This window comes from Trichoplusia ni, chromosome 6, assembly GCF_003590095.1.
Source record: "Trichoplusia ni isolate ovarian cell line Hi5 chromosome 6, tn1, whole genome shotgun sequence".
Lineage (NCBI taxonomy): Eukaryota > Metazoa > Arthropoda > Insecta > Lepidoptera > Noctuidae > Trichoplusia > Trichoplusia ni.
In genome coordinates, this window is record NC_039483.1 from 10520521 (window position 1) to 10535767 (window position 15247).

General features: G+C 41.3%; 1 protein-coding gene across 1 annotated transcript; it reads right to left on the bottom strand.

Moving 5' to 3' along the window:
- Nucleotides 1-4187: 4187 nt before the first annotated feature.
- Nucleotides 4188-15203, bottom strand: LOC113495131 (sodium-independent sulfate anion transporter-like). Its single transcript, XM_026873729.1, has 10 exons — nucleotides 12567-15203; nucleotides 11362-12294; nucleotides 9322-9492; nucleotides 8891-9111; nucleotides 8665-8818; nucleotides 7652-7816; nucleotides 7409-7570; nucleotides 7240-7340; nucleotides 6700-6885; nucleotides 4188-4559 (listed from the first exon to the last, which is right to left on the bottom strand). The coding sequence occupies exons 2-10, from the start codon at nucleotides 11594-11596 to the stop codon at nucleotides 4188-4190; spliced, it is 1767 nt and encodes a 588-aa protein (XP_026729530.1). The 5' UTR covers nucleotides 11597-12294; nucleotides 12567-15203.
- Between the last annotated feature and the right edge of the window lie 44 nt (nucleotides 15204-15247).

The window sequence follows — 15247 nt, forward strand, 5'->3', positions numbered from 1 at the left end:
AGTTTTTCTTTCATATCACACGTAATCTGTTAACATCTTAATTGGTTAATCTAGTACGTAAATCAACGGTACTCTGAAGAAACGCAAAGCGTGCGAAAGAGAAGGCATTATCTAACGAATATTACCCGCAAGTGAAAAAAACAAACGAACAACGATGCGTGAGACATTTAAAGAAGAAATCTTACGCAGACATTTATAGTAAAATAATTTACATATTATCATACTAAAATTTAATTTCACAGTTAGTACGTCTTTTATCGTCGTCGTTCCTCATGTCCAAAGCGTTTTTTTATATGACTTAGTGTATCTGGTACATTCTACATCTATGGTTAATTAATTTAAAACAGTAAAAGAGTGTTAAACCAGTGTAATTTTATATGAGTCATGAGGAAGTACCTAAGCCACGTTTTTGTTTTGTCTTTCCGCCTAAAATTTCAGAGATTATGGATTTTCCTTGAATCAGTGCTAAAACATTGCGATGGCAAGGATACGAAATGTCAAAGGAATGAACTGGTTTGAATGTACAATGCAGAGCCACTCTGTGGTTTCCATTCTTAATTTCTTATCAAGCAAGCTTCCATTCTTAACAAAGTCTGAGCAATAATTATATTGATTTAAGTCGATTCAGATAATCGGTAACTTATTAGTATGTCAATTTCGGTCTATGACCTTTATTTAACGTAGTAGTTTTATTTATTATGTTTTGACAAATTTTCTACGATGGGTCCTACGTAATGGGCCAAAATGTTAAATGATAACTTTACAGGAGAGGTTTCCAAAGTTTAAATTTATTTTAACTTCAGATTGATAAAGTCGAACTTTACGATTAAGTATTTGCTGGTTTACTGAGACAGCTATCCTCCTCATATATACGATGGTATTTTATGTATACATTAGACAGGTTTTATTTTACGTCATATTGGCCATTTTACGTTAGTTTTTCTTTAAATTATTGTTCTTTATAGACACAGTATCAGGGCCAAAGTGTCATATTGGCCATTATACGCGAATTTCACAAATTAGCAAAAAGCAGATACTCATTTCTCGACCCCTGGACAACTTAGTTCGGTAATTGAATACCATCTTTTATTATTAAACTAAGTTGTAACCCAAAAACACAACAATGACATTTCGTGTTCATAGCAGTTTGGCCGTTGTCCGTTTCCAATTCACGTTACATAGGCCTATGTAACGTTAATATAAACGTTACATAGGCCTATGTAACGTGAATTTAAACGTTACATAGGCCTATGTTTTGACACTTATACGTTTAACGGACAACGGCCACATAATCAAAAAGTTAAAATGGAAAAATTGTTAGTTTGGCCCATATACGTAGGACCCATCGACTATAATACATTTACAACCTAGACATACTCTTAAAATAATAACTACCAACTATATAGATTACTATATTTGTGCCGATTGAGGTCCTCAGCAGCCGCGGCATCAGAGCTAGGGCAGCACGACGAGCTGGGAAGATGAGATGGCGCAAGAGAATCGACACAAGTAGCGTCCAACGCTAAAGGCCTACCCATCTTCCAAGGGAACAAAAACTTACCATCCGGTCTCTTGCCATGTTCGTGTACCAAACCAATAGGTAGAACCTATTACATACAGCAGCTACGCCAATAGCAACGAGAGCTGGACGGATAATGAGCTCGACCGTGGTGTCCGAGGCTTCTGACCACTTCACCACAGTGGCAGCGATGCGGAGAACGAGAAGAAGCACCTAGTCTTAAGGCAGCAGCGAGACGGAAAGCTGTGTTGTCAAACAAGGTGCCTATATTCGACGACGGTAGTGCATAAAGCCAAATACCCATACTAAGTGGGCGTCAGTCCCACTCACACACTCACAGGCTGTCCTACAGCTTCTGTGATGATGGGAAGGTTTTGTACTTGGACAGCCGAGTCTCCAGGCATCCACATTCTGTAAACATTAAAATATAGAAAAGACATTTTAAAAGCCACTTTTGGCCAATTTCAAACATACGCTAACTTAGCTGTAGATATATTTCTAATTTTTACTGTTCTCTCAACAATCTATTTAGGAGCTCCTCTGTAGCATTCAGGTAACATGCATCAGCGTGGTCTGTGACGAGATGGATAATAGTTAGCACCAAGCAGACTTTTGTAGGGAGAAATTATTGGAGTGATTTTAAGGATTGAAAAATAAAAACGACTTTATGACCAACCTCGGCAAGTTGAGGACACAAATTAAGCTCAGTTGGATCGAAAAAGAGAGTTTACTCAGCCTGGACTGGATAAGTATGATAGCTTTTGAGACTTCAGAGTTGGACGGATTCACTTTTAGAACGAAGGAGGTTATCATAATCACAAATAGAGCCCAGGTCATCATTAATCGGCATCAGTTATCATAAAATGTCGATACAGCAGCAAGGTGGACAACATCAAGACAAGTTTTTGAGGATCACACAAAAAGCTTGTCCTACGCGAGGATCGAACCCAAATCACGTCGCGCACAGTGGGTTGGGCGTGAGGATCTCAATTCTCAAAACTACTAAATCATTAATTTTAGTCAATGTTTTGTAGGCAGGTATAATGAATAGACGGGCAGAGCCTTACGAAAATAAAGAGGCACAATGAACAGTTGCGCGGCTCCGTCGTGATAATGCCTGATGTTTAAATAGTAGCAAATCCTCTGAATAATTTTTGATTGGATAGTTCTTTTGTTTTAAACAGACAGAAAGGATGCAACAAATTATAAAATAAAAAACTGGTTCTTCCTAATACCTACGATGGCTGGCAGCAGCTGCGCCAGACACAGTAACGCACTGCAAGGAAAACTTTAGTGGTGGTCGTGTATGCCCCTTGGCTTCGCACAATCAACGTATTGCTCCATCTCGTGTCCACCGTAAGCCTTCAATCTCATTGGATTCAAAGTCAAATATGAATTTAAGCTGATGGTCTGTTCGTCTTTAATGTTGGACGACTTGGCAACCCTAGCAGTCGAAGACACAACCAACACACCTTTATGCAAACCATTTTCTTGGTCTGTTTTTCGGATGGGAAATCCGCTATGGAATGGATGGGAATTCCAAACTGAGCGGAAGGGAGTGTCAGACTTTTGTTATATAACTAAAACTGTAGCCCTTTGTGTGCCGAGCCACGGTAACCCTTTCGGACAGTCACTCTGCGTCTGCCCCGGCAGGACGCCTATGTTAGGCCCGACTTATTATATACCTGAGGCAGTAGTGAGCAGGCATTTCCACTTATGAGCTTTGGTTAAAAGTGTTTACTTTTGTATCATAGGCGGGGGCTCGTCGTTTTGTAGTGGGGTTTTCCATGTCGAATAATTTGCTTGGCTGTTAAATCAAAATGCTTCTTGAGTACGTATATTATATTTTTTGTTATTATAAACTTAAAACATACGCCAACAGTAAAGTGTTGAGCATGCTGATTGCATAGACGAGAAGCATCGCGACCCTCGACTTCCGCCTGCCGCGCCGCTTGTGGTAGAGCTCTAAGTAAACCCTTATGTGTTTGTTATGTAACTTATTTATTAAATAAAGTACATCATACAAATAGAATTAGCATTTGAAATTTCCTTAATTACTTCTTAACTACTTCCAATTTATGTATACTTTGAAAAATACAGTTAATAAAGGTATGTTTTAAAACGTTCACGCTATACCTTTGACGCCAGTGATGTAAATTATACCATGTACTGTACCTACTAAGACCAGTAAGAAATCAAGACTAAGTACTATTCACACTACTGGCGGATCCCCGACAGAGGGAGGGCAATACATGACAAAAATATCTAAGATTTTCATTTTGTCGTAGCTTTTACTATACCCATGGTATAAGTCACAAAGTATAATTAATAAGTAAACGTAAAAAAATACTTTAATGTAACTTGAGCGTAAAATTATTAAGCATATACCAAAATGAAATTTTCAATTTAATTTATTAATATCTTATTCATAAACTCAAAACTGCCGAAGGATCACTTACATCAAGACTTGTTCTGCTATCGCTGGACTACATACTGAGTCATGAGTGGTTACGATGACTGAACACTACAACGTGAGCCACTTAATACAAACTTATTCTGTAGCACTTCTGCGCCTGAGCCTACCTAATAGTCTGTTAAGATGTCTTTATAACTAGTTAAGTTCATTTAGGCACACACACTGATAGCTAAGCAAGTCGCCCGGGTGCGCTCACTGGGCCAGCAGCGCGGCGGCCTCCGAGGGCGCGGCGGCGCGCGGCTCGGGCGCGGCCGCCAGCGCGGCGCCGGCGCTGGTGGCCCGCAGCGCGCGCCGCTCCACGCCCGCCAGCTGCTCGTACTTGTGCAGCAGGTCGGCGCTCACGTTGTAGGGGAGCAGGCGGTGGCCGGCGGCGGCCAGCGCGGCGGCCAGGCGCTCGAGCGCCTGCATGGCGGCGTGGTCCAGCAGCGCCAGCGCCGCGCAGTCCAGCAGCACGGCGCGCGGCCCGCAGCGCGCGGCCGCCAGCACGCGCCGCGCCACGCGCTCCGCGTTCACGTACACCAGCCCCGCGCCCGCGCGCACCACCAGCGCCGAGCCCGCCTCCGTCTGACACACACGCATGCTCACTATTACTATTTAAAATATAACATACACACACATACATTCAATTCGTTTTTAAGTGTATACCTATAGGTAATGTTACTGTAAATCCCCAACTATGACAACTCTTAAGATCTTCTTTTAAACGGAATCTAAATTACCCTGTATTCGAGGTTTAACTAAAACCGGTAAAAAATATTAGGCAGTGTCCCAACATATCCATCTACATCAGTGATTCCCAAAGTGGTCCAGGTGGACCCCCAGGGGTCCACGGGAGTCTTGCTGGGGGTCTACGTAGGCGTAAATAAAAAATGGGGGTGTATAAGATGTTAATGGGGGTCCACGAAAATTTATCTGCTGGTGAGAGTAAAGAGCAAAACTGTGCGACTAACGATTGTTAACTGACCGAATTTGACCAGTAAACAAAACGGTAACGAGACGTTGTTTTGACAGTTCAGTGATAGTAGAAAATATTTATAGGAACACATTCCAACACATTTCCATACTTTGTGCTTACTAACGCCCTCTCATCCGTTAGTAACCAGATGTCGGTTATTTGGGTAACGAGTAGTGTTTTATAGGAATGGTTTCGTGTTACGCCTGGTTGAAATTTTAACTATTCGTAACAGAAACGATTCGTTTTTGACTTATAGGAACCGGGCATTAGTGTGACAAAATGTATATTAGTCAAATACTAATATACATTTTGCTAGTGTGGATGCAAGTGCATGCTAGTGCCGGAGACAAGTAAAACCTTTTTTGTTGTAGTTCTTAAGTATTTTGTTTACGTGTACAAGTCGGTAGATCACAACTGCTTGCATATATAGGTAGCTTAGTAACTTACAGATATATTGATTGTCCTCTTTCACTTGAAGACAAACTAATTTGCTAAGACAAAAAAAATGATGTATAACGCGAGAGAAGCACTGCTTCTCTAAAAAGGCTGAATAATTAATATTGCAGAGCAATTAATTTTGTATTTTTTTCTTGCAAATAACTACTAATTTTATAAAATAGTAATTTCATAATCATTTTAAGTAAATTGATTTTGTTTTATCAAAACTATTCCTTTTTGGAAAGAGCGAGCGGTTCGTAGGCGACGGGAAAAGGGCGAAGCTTGGGCTTCGATACCAGTTTGTCACGTTTTAAAAATGCATATACACGGAGCGTGTGAACTCATTGATTTGATGAAATGTAAGTTATTGTTTTATGGACAATTTTGGGATTTCACATCGTCGTACACCACACACTTCGTATACAATTTTTATTTCTAAAATTAGTGGTACATTAGGTACTTTAAAATTGATACCGTTTTGTAAAAACGTCTGTATTTTTCGCGGCTTATTAGTTGTTTTTTTTTTTACCTTTTATAAGCCGTTATTTTATTTCCGTAATAGTAAAATAATATCCTATGCTAACGATAGATAAACAACCATGGATCATAAATCTATATAAATTTAAAAAAGGCTTCCAAACATTTTGGCTGCAATCAGAAATATCCAAAAAATATCCTGGACTGAGGGAAATAGCAAGAAAATTTTTAATAGCTTTTCCCTCGACGTACCTTGTCGAAAGGAGTTTTAGTGCCGTTACAGACCTCTAAAGAAAAAAATGAGCAAATAAACCATCACAGAGCGAGGGTATTTACGGTTATTGCTCACAAAAATAAAGCCGAACATTGATTGTTAGCTGACACTCCATCAAATTCCTTCTCTTCTCCTTCCTCACTCTCCAAGTGCTTCCCATTAAAATAAATGATGACCTGAACTTATATTACCTTATTTATTTTTTCTTGTAAATCTATTCTTTTAATAAAAAAGTATTATATAATGTACCACTTTTCGTTTTGATTTTACCTGAATGTAGGGACAGAACTCAGAAGCGACATAATTTTTATTTTTTGGTAACTTCAGGTATGTGGTGGAAATGTAGAAGCAGGGGTCAGTCCACCGAAACCAGCAAAATTTGAAAGTGGTCCACGAGAAAAAAAAGTTTGGGAACTACTGATCTACATGAACGTGTGTGTTACGAACATAAAATCCATTGGAAGAAGGAAGGGATAAAATAATTCAATCAAAGGGTTTTTATGCGTAATGCTAAAACACGAAAGAATGTTGCAGACCGTGTGAAACGGTAACCGGGTTACCTTGAGCGTGTGCGCGTGCAGCGCGGGGCGCATGAGCTGGCGCAGCAGCACGGCCAGCGAGCCCAGCGCGCCCGCCAGCACGGCCAGCTCCACCGTGCGCGCCACGCTCACGCAGAACGTCAGCGCCAGCACGCCCAGCTCCGCGCGGTCCCGCCGCCACAGCTCGCGCACCGCGCTCACGTCCACCTGCGCTCGGCACAACCGTATGCTTATATTTATGCATAATGTACTCAATTCGCTTAAAGGGTCACTGGAAAATCACCGTTTAATTGTTCCACATTGAGTAACTGCGGTAGATTCAATTAAGACGTCAGGGGTTATCGCTAGTAATACGCCCTCGAGGGGCGATGGACTCATATAACGTTACTTATAGCTACGTGTTTTCTTAAGCTACGCTGTTCGTCATTCATGTATTGTTGTGAATCAACTTACCGTTTGTACCACTGTTGCACTGTTTACAAATCATCCTCTTTGTAGCTTCTACACCTGGTTTATTTTTAAAAATGTAATATAGAAGACGACCAATACGAATGTGCTCACCATAAATACCACGGCACAGATAAGAACGGCGGAGAGGCAAGCCTTAGGAATGAAGTAGAAGTACTGCGTCAGGAATATCAGTGCCAGCAGAGTTATAATACCTGCAACAGAGACACGTGTCAAGGATATCAGACGGAGGGTCAGAGGTCGTGGGCGGTGTCGCTCGTACCGGAGTAGAGGCCGGCGGCGGGGGTGCGCACGCCGCTGGCGTGGCTCACGGCGGAGCGCGTGAAGGCGCCGCACGTGGGCATGGCGTGCACCAGCGAGCCCGCCATGTTGCACAGCCCCAGCGTCACCATCTCCTGCGTGGCGTCCACGCGCCCGCCCGCGCCTGAAACGCAACGTACTCTGTGCACACTATGCTGCAGCTCATGGCGTGCCCTAACACATCCTGGACAGCTCGAATACGTACAGAAAGCTTTAGCGATGGCGATGTTTGCGAGCACCATGACGACGGGCATCATGATGACGGCGGAGCCCAGCTGCTGCACCATGTCCACGAAGGTGATGGTGCTGTTGTCCACGGCGGCGCTGAAGGGCGGCGGCGATAAGCTCGGCAGCCCCGGTTCCACACGCCCTGCACAATTTGCAAAAACGTCTACCGCTATAAGAAATCTAATCCGTACGTCAAGGGGGTTTTCCCTGCCCTCCGAAGATGCAGAGATCGAAACGGCGACACGTCGCGCACAGTGGGACTGGAGTGCTGTTCTACACTACAGACTACTCGGCTCTTCGTGCAATCGATTGTTGTAGTGTACCTATTTGGTTAACTAAAGTTATGTCTTCACCACTGTACAACACCACTCGTAATATTTACTTGCAGACTAAGTTTTAAAATAATAATAGTATTTATGAAAGTGAATCTGTAGCTGCAGTGAAATGTAACTGATATCATAAATAATTAATCTATGTATATAAAAAAAAATGAATGTCGGTAAGCGCATAACTCAAGAATGGATGGACCAATTCGGCAATTTGTAATATAATGTTACTAAAAAAAAATAAGGGGGAGTAATACCTTAATATTATATACTATACTTAATTTACATACCTAGATATCTATGTATAAGAAATGTTTAACGAGATCCAACAGACAAACTATGTCGATAGTTTTGTTGGACATTGCATCAGATTTAATGTTTTTATCATGTACCTGTTTAATAAATAAATAAATAAAATAGAGACCCGGGTCAAGGTTTCATATTATCTTGGCATTCCCACGGAACCGGAAACCACCGCGCTGTCGAAACTGCAGTTAAGCGGATGGAGTCGCGGGCAACAGCTAGTATCTAAATTAAGGTTTATTTTGGTTTTCCCTCAAGAAGAAGTCTATTTGACATGTTATGTGTTTATTATTTAAAATTGTGCACTAAAATAGCGATTGAGCAATAAACTGTTGGTGTGGCGAAGGATACAGCGACTCACCGGAGAGCTTGAAGAGCGGCTGGTTAGGATGATGTGTGAGGTAGGCGAAGCTGGAGGCCGCCAGCACCACGAGCGCGTTGCGGCTGATGGACAGCAGCCACAGCGCGCGCCGCAGCTTGGGGCGCTTCTCGCTCACAGGGATGTCTTTCACTTTCTGCGTTCATTCAACAAAATTATGAAGGTCATAGTCCTAGTCAAGTGTTAGCACATGACCGGCGATGCGTACCCTGAGCAGCAGCAGCACGGAGCAGCAGACAGCGCCGAGCGCGGCGTCGGCGTAGCGGATGTCGTCCCACTTGGCGATGATGTAGCGGAAGTTGTCCACCACGGTCTCGGCCGTGAAGCTCAGCCCCAGCAGGCCCTTGAGCTGCGCAGCCACGATGATCACCGCCGTCGCCGACGTGAACCCGCTCGTCACCGACGGCGAGATGAGCTCCACCAGGAAACCTGCACGTGCACACACATCGTTACCCACAATCGTTCTCGCTGATGTATAATGTAAGTACTTAAATAACAGGTTTGGTTAGGTAGCTGTATCTTTACAAAGACAACTCTTTTAATAAAGCGTCAAACTTTTTGCCTATCAAATAAATTATTTCAGAGCAATTAAAAAAATTATAAAATGAATAGTTAGTTGATCTCTCAAAAGTGAAATACCTAGACGCAGCAGGCCCATGGCGAGCACGACGCAGCCGGAGAGGAAGGTGAGCAGCACGACGAACTCGACGGGCAGGCCGCGGCACACCTGCAGCGTGAACAGCGCCATCAGGCTGGTGGGCCCAATCGACACCTCCTTCACCGTGCCCAGCAACACGTACATCATGGTGCCTGCGAGACAACGAGGCGAACATCAAGTACGTTGTCTGGGGCCATAACCCCACGTCTTCAAGTAAACACTGATATTTCTTAAGAAATTCAATGAGATTTAGTAATGCTAAGCTAAGGGAAGCTTTGTTCACAATTAATTATATATTTGCAGCTGTTGCCCGCGACTTCGTGTGCGTGTCTATGATGTAACATGATATAAAGAAGTTTTTAAAAGAGATCGACTGTCCTCGCTGCCCCGCAACAATATTCATTATTTTGCTGCGGATCTCCTAAGATTTCCTATGTATGTTGATGTAGAGGATAAATTTTTGAATTTAAATACCCGTAACATCTAACGTTTTTGTTTGATCAAAATAAATAAATATTTATTAATCTAACTAAACTCAATAAAAATCGTCACAGTAAGTCAATCTTAAAGATACGTTTTCTGAATATCATTAATTTCCATCGCTTTATTTAGACCATTTAATAATTTCGTTTCGAATTTTTTGGAAAATTACATTTTTTTTAAGATTTAGATTTTAAAGATCTTCAAGAACACCTTACTGGGTCTCCTTACACTTCAAAGACAAGTAATACTCATCACTGGAGCTAATGTCTATGCATTGATTTTTCTGGTATGATTATATAATATCTGAACTTGCAGAAGAAGTTTTAAATAGATTTTGTGAGTAATCGCGCAGATTACTAGTAATAGATTCTAAAACTTGCTTTTTTTTCAACTTCACTTCCACTAGGTACTAATAATGGGGGTTTCATGTAAATTATAATTACAATTATAACAGTATAGTCTATGATTTTATTAATTTGAAACACCCCACCCACCAGAGTGGTAACTGGTAGGCCCTGTTTAAAGGTCTATCTAAAACTAAAAGTAACTCTTGAAAAGAAATGAAATTGCGTGTTCACCAAATGAAAGAGAAACTAAACTAAAAAATCAGATTGCTTAGGTGACAAATGAATTTGCAGCAGCTACAGAAATACATTATGTCTGAAAAACCAACTATTCAGCTATAAGGTGCGTGAGATACAGCCTAGGCATCAGTTCTGTTACTTACAATGGCCGAGGAATAAATGAAAATTGCATTAAATTGCCACTACTTTAATTTATTATTCTTAGCATTTTTTCAACACAATTATTGGATTTAAAGTTTAAACATTTACAATTTAAACAATTATTATTAATACTCCGTACTGAATCGATTCGATTTATAAAATTACCAAATATCGTACCTACTAGTAAAATGCTTAAGCCTTAAGAGAATAGGAATAGTTTCAATTTTAATCCAATTACCATCCATACATCGGCCATTGTAAATAGCAGAATCTTCAATCGGGTCCCCCGTCACGGGCGGACAGCCGGACAGACAGACAGCTACAAAATTTAATAATCTATTATTCGATATTCTAACGTCTGCAACTCGATATAAAACGTCGTAATGTTATTAAAATATTTTTTATTATTTTTACAGGTCTCGTATTTAAAAGTAATAGGTTGCGTATTAACTACGCATACCAATTTGTTATGGCTTTCCGCTTTTGTCGAACAGGTCAACTTGGAACGCACTAAGTAAAACAATAATTAGGCAATAACTAGGTTCCTTTAAGATTTATATTGAGTAACTTCCAGTGTCTGATGACTAATTCACGCGCAATACTTCAAAACCTCATGCAAACAATGTAGGTGACCAAAAAGGTAAGATTATTAATTGTTTCAATATTTCTCGTTCCGCTAGTCACGAGGACAATACTGGAGATATATAAGAATGTTACGCGAGGTATATTTTAACTAAGCAATGTATTTATTGTACTTTACTGTAGTACTAAAGAAATTAATAAATGATTAAATATAGACGAATGGATACCTACCAATAAAGGAGGAATACAGTCCATACTGCACGGGCAGGTTGGCGAGCGAGGCGTAGGCGATGCTCTGCGGCACGAGCGTGAGGCCCAGCGTGACGCCGGCCACCAGGTCCGCCACGGCCGACACGCGGTCGTAGCGCGGCAGCCAGCGCAGCACGGGCAGCCGCCGCCGCAGCGCGCGCCGCCAGCGCCCCGCGCGCTTGCCGCCGCGCCCGACCAGGCCCTCCTCGTACTCCATGCTGCTCCGCCGCTAGTACACTGAGCTTCGATTGGCGGGATCGGCTTGTTTGATCAGTTCAAGTATTTTAAATATTATATTATTGGCGGAGGTTACTGTCGTGAGCCGAACCCAAGCCTGTCGGTGCCGACCGTACGAGCCTTACTGTGCTTTTGACTGGGCGACTTGTCGCGCCGTCCGTTTAATTAATTATCTTGGTATCAGCCGAACGTTTCCAATTTGCTAGGTAAACACAAATAAGACAGATAAAGCCACCACAGAAGTGCGCGTGCGCCTGCTCGCCACAATCGGCGCTCACCGCTCAACAGGAAGCATTCATATCACCATCACTGATAGTCACTTAAAACACATCACAAAGCATCATATCCATAGTCATCACTTGGTATTGAAGCACGGACTTGAAACCGGTAATTAATTCAGCGAATGATGCTGACAATACATATTATTATCAAGAATATTTATTTAGGGGTATAAATAAAAATAGGTAATACAGCCGTAAGTAACGACGTCCGTGTGTGAGTGGGTGTATACGGGTGCGGCGGCGGCGCGCTCGGCCGCTGCAGGGACACTGGTCGAGTACTCGCAGCTCAGCGCCGACATCAGCGTGCTGCAGCCGCGCACTGGACGCCAGCCGCTACGGTCAACACACCTATCACCGACGTAGATCAAACGACAACATCTCGTAGCACCGTAGCTACCTATACAAGTAGGTATATCAATTTTAATGATTGCATTAAATAGATAATGCTGAACTAAATACTTTATATAAGACACTTGATTAAACCTAAAAAGATATTTACGTCGTATTTTGTGAGGCCTCCCGAGAGGTAAAACTATACCTAAAATCTTGAATAAATGAAGACGTATCAAATATCACTGAGAACAAGTAACATATTAAAACGAGTTTACCATGTTAAAAATGTGACGATCTGACCAATCCAAGTTACAAATAATGAAATTTGAATATTACCAGGCAATTTATAATTTTTCCAAAAGCCGGTGCACAATCAATAAATTCCTCAGTATTCAGTAAACGCTTCGCGACTGGAAAAGTACCTGCGGTAATGTAAACAGCAACTTAGTTTCTCATAATATCCAACAGTAACCAGAATGTGTGCATTCCTAGGACGTGCTATTATAGTTGAATGTCATAGCGGAGCCGTGCCGCCGCGCGCCGGCAGCCAGCCCGCACATCATATTGTATTCGTAATACAGATTGTTAGTAAACACTCAGTATCACTTTCAAAATCTGTTGAACCTCGTAGAAACATACGTAATAAGGAACTTGAATGAGGAGAAACTTCTGTATAAACAACTTCTATTAAAGTGAAACCTAGCAGTAATGTAGTTTTTGGCAAGATTAGCGGAAGTCATTTTATAGCATGTACATTTAATGATACCAGTAGTACCTACCCCTAGTCCATCAAAATTGCTTTACATTCATCGGCCATTGTAAATAGCAGAATCGGGCCCGGGGGCCCAATTCTACTAGACATAACAATAATCATGATACAATTCATACATTTACCAGGCAGTGCATATTTCATGGATGTTCTCGTAACCTCTTGTGTCTGTTTGTTGTCACTGGTGTAATGGTTTATACTTTTCGTACTGACTTGGTGTTATCCTCACGTGCGACCACGGCGCAAACTGAACTTGAAACTAGGCTCGATCCTTGCTCTGTCCTTGGAGCCGTATGTGTGGTTATTGCTGACCAAGTCCACTTAGTTGATTCATACTTAAGTAAATTAAGAGGACTCCTATTGAGATAATGCCTCATCTCGTAGGCAACGAGAGTGGAAATGGAATGGAAAAAAAATAGAAGTTAACATAGTGAAATGTATTGACAAAGGTATTTGGAGTTATAACAATGGTTGTAAAGTCATTATTGTTTTCGGAAACTACGAAGTTACCCAGTTTGATTAGGTGTTATAGTCGAGTTCACGGCAAAATATGAGCTGTTTATTTGTCGAAGAAATGAATATAATTAGTGTGGCATGATACGCAGAGATAGAGAGATAGTGCATGTTGCGTGGAGATGTGTGTCAACGATTACTGGAGCGTCGGCGCACATCACTTTGATTTTAGCGACATTGACACGTTTTCGAACACTCTGACTGATACGCAAATATGATTACACTTGGATCCATTGTTTAACTACGATTCTCATACCTATAGAACATTTATAGACAACACTTATCGCAGAGCAATCTCGTGGTATCTACTGTGACATTGCTACCAGTATCGCGGATTTCCCACCCGCTCCTTGTGGCCTTCCTCTTTTAAGTTAACAAAACAATTAGCATGTTATGTATACACTAGTGACTAGTGTATATCACATGACATAGGCCTACTAGGTAGCTACTTAGGCCGAACACTTTTTATAGTGATTTAGGTAGGAACCGTAGTGTCGATGTCCAGTACCAAACGTTATCGGGGAGGCAACTGTTTGGGAAATGTCGTAAAACTTATATTACACACCATAACCTGCCCATAACTGTGCAACAACTATAAAACACTGTAAGAATGTAATCCACACAGCGGGTCTTAGGTATATGTCAAAGACCGTTCAAGTTACGAACAGAACGTTAGGACCGTCTCTGTACAGTACTGTCCTCATGCCCCGGGCTTGAACACCTCGAATCACATCGCCAACTCGATAACATAATAATACTATCTTCACAAAAAGTGTGACAGATCGTAATCGTTACTTCTACTATTATACCACTATAGATATCTGATTAGTTTGATCGAAGTAGGTATGAAGGTATGTTTGTGCATATTTAAACAAGTAAATACTTGACTGTTTAATTATGGTTTCAATAATAATAAGCTGCTTGTCATTCTTGGATGTGAGTAAAACCGGACTCAATATTATGTATGTAGCTCTCCTCACGTTGTCCGAGGAGTAGACAAGCGATTAGTCGGAGCTAGAGGCGCTACCTGATTTCGACAAATTTAATATGGTATCCGAGTTTCCGACCAAGTTCATTGCGAGTCAGACTTGCGACTTCCTACGCTAAATAAGCTTAAGAAAACAAAGTTTCATTAAACAAATTTAGGCCGCACCAACCGCTACTTAGCTTTCGGCATTATTTTGTTCCAACAGTACAATGCATCATTTGCGAATGAAGTTTCAACTCTCCGGAAATAGAGAGAGCCTCACTGATAGGGGTCCGTTTTAACACTTTATAAAAAAAAAGGATCATGTTTTTAGCTGCCTAATAAAATAATTTGCGATCTTAAGCTTTTGTAAATATTGGTGGAAATGGTATATTAGATAATTAGATATCTGCGGGCAAAATTTGTCACTATGAGTATATGGCGTCAAGTACTCTCCGCTCCTGCTGAGGGGAGAGACACGTCACGAAATGTTTATAAACATTAAAACCAAGTCCTAGCTAATATAATAATCTATTCTTTTCCACTTACATATTTTTTTAAAATTGTAAATAACAGTTAGCCTTTGATTAGGTATGAAATGAAGATCATAGTCAGGTCTCTATCTTTCAACTTGGCAATGTTTTATAAATAAATCCAAGAGTTTTGCAGGCATGGATAGTTCTTGTCACGTGCGGAGGCGCGTGACTCAAATTACTTGTCTTAAGTTTTACTGAATAGTCAAAACATGTTAGTTCGTTTGTGCATTTC

What these genes read in the sequence shown, in the direction of transcription:
- LOC113495131 (XM_026873729.1), bottom strand. Translation starts at nt 11,596, where the DNA reads ATGGAGTACGAGGAGGGCCTGGTCGGGCGCGGCGGCAAGCGCGCGGGG. An exon ending in CGCCATCGCTAAAGCTTTCT is followed by an intron (nt 7,571 to 7,651) that starts GTACGTATTCGA and finishes GTTGCGTTTCAG; the next exon opens with GCGCGGGCGGGCGCGTGGAC. An exon ending in TCTGTGCCGTGGTATTTATG is followed by an intron (nt 6,886 to 7,239) that starts GTGAGCACATTC and finishes TGCCGAGCGCAG; the next exon opens with GTGGACGTGAGCGCGGTGCG.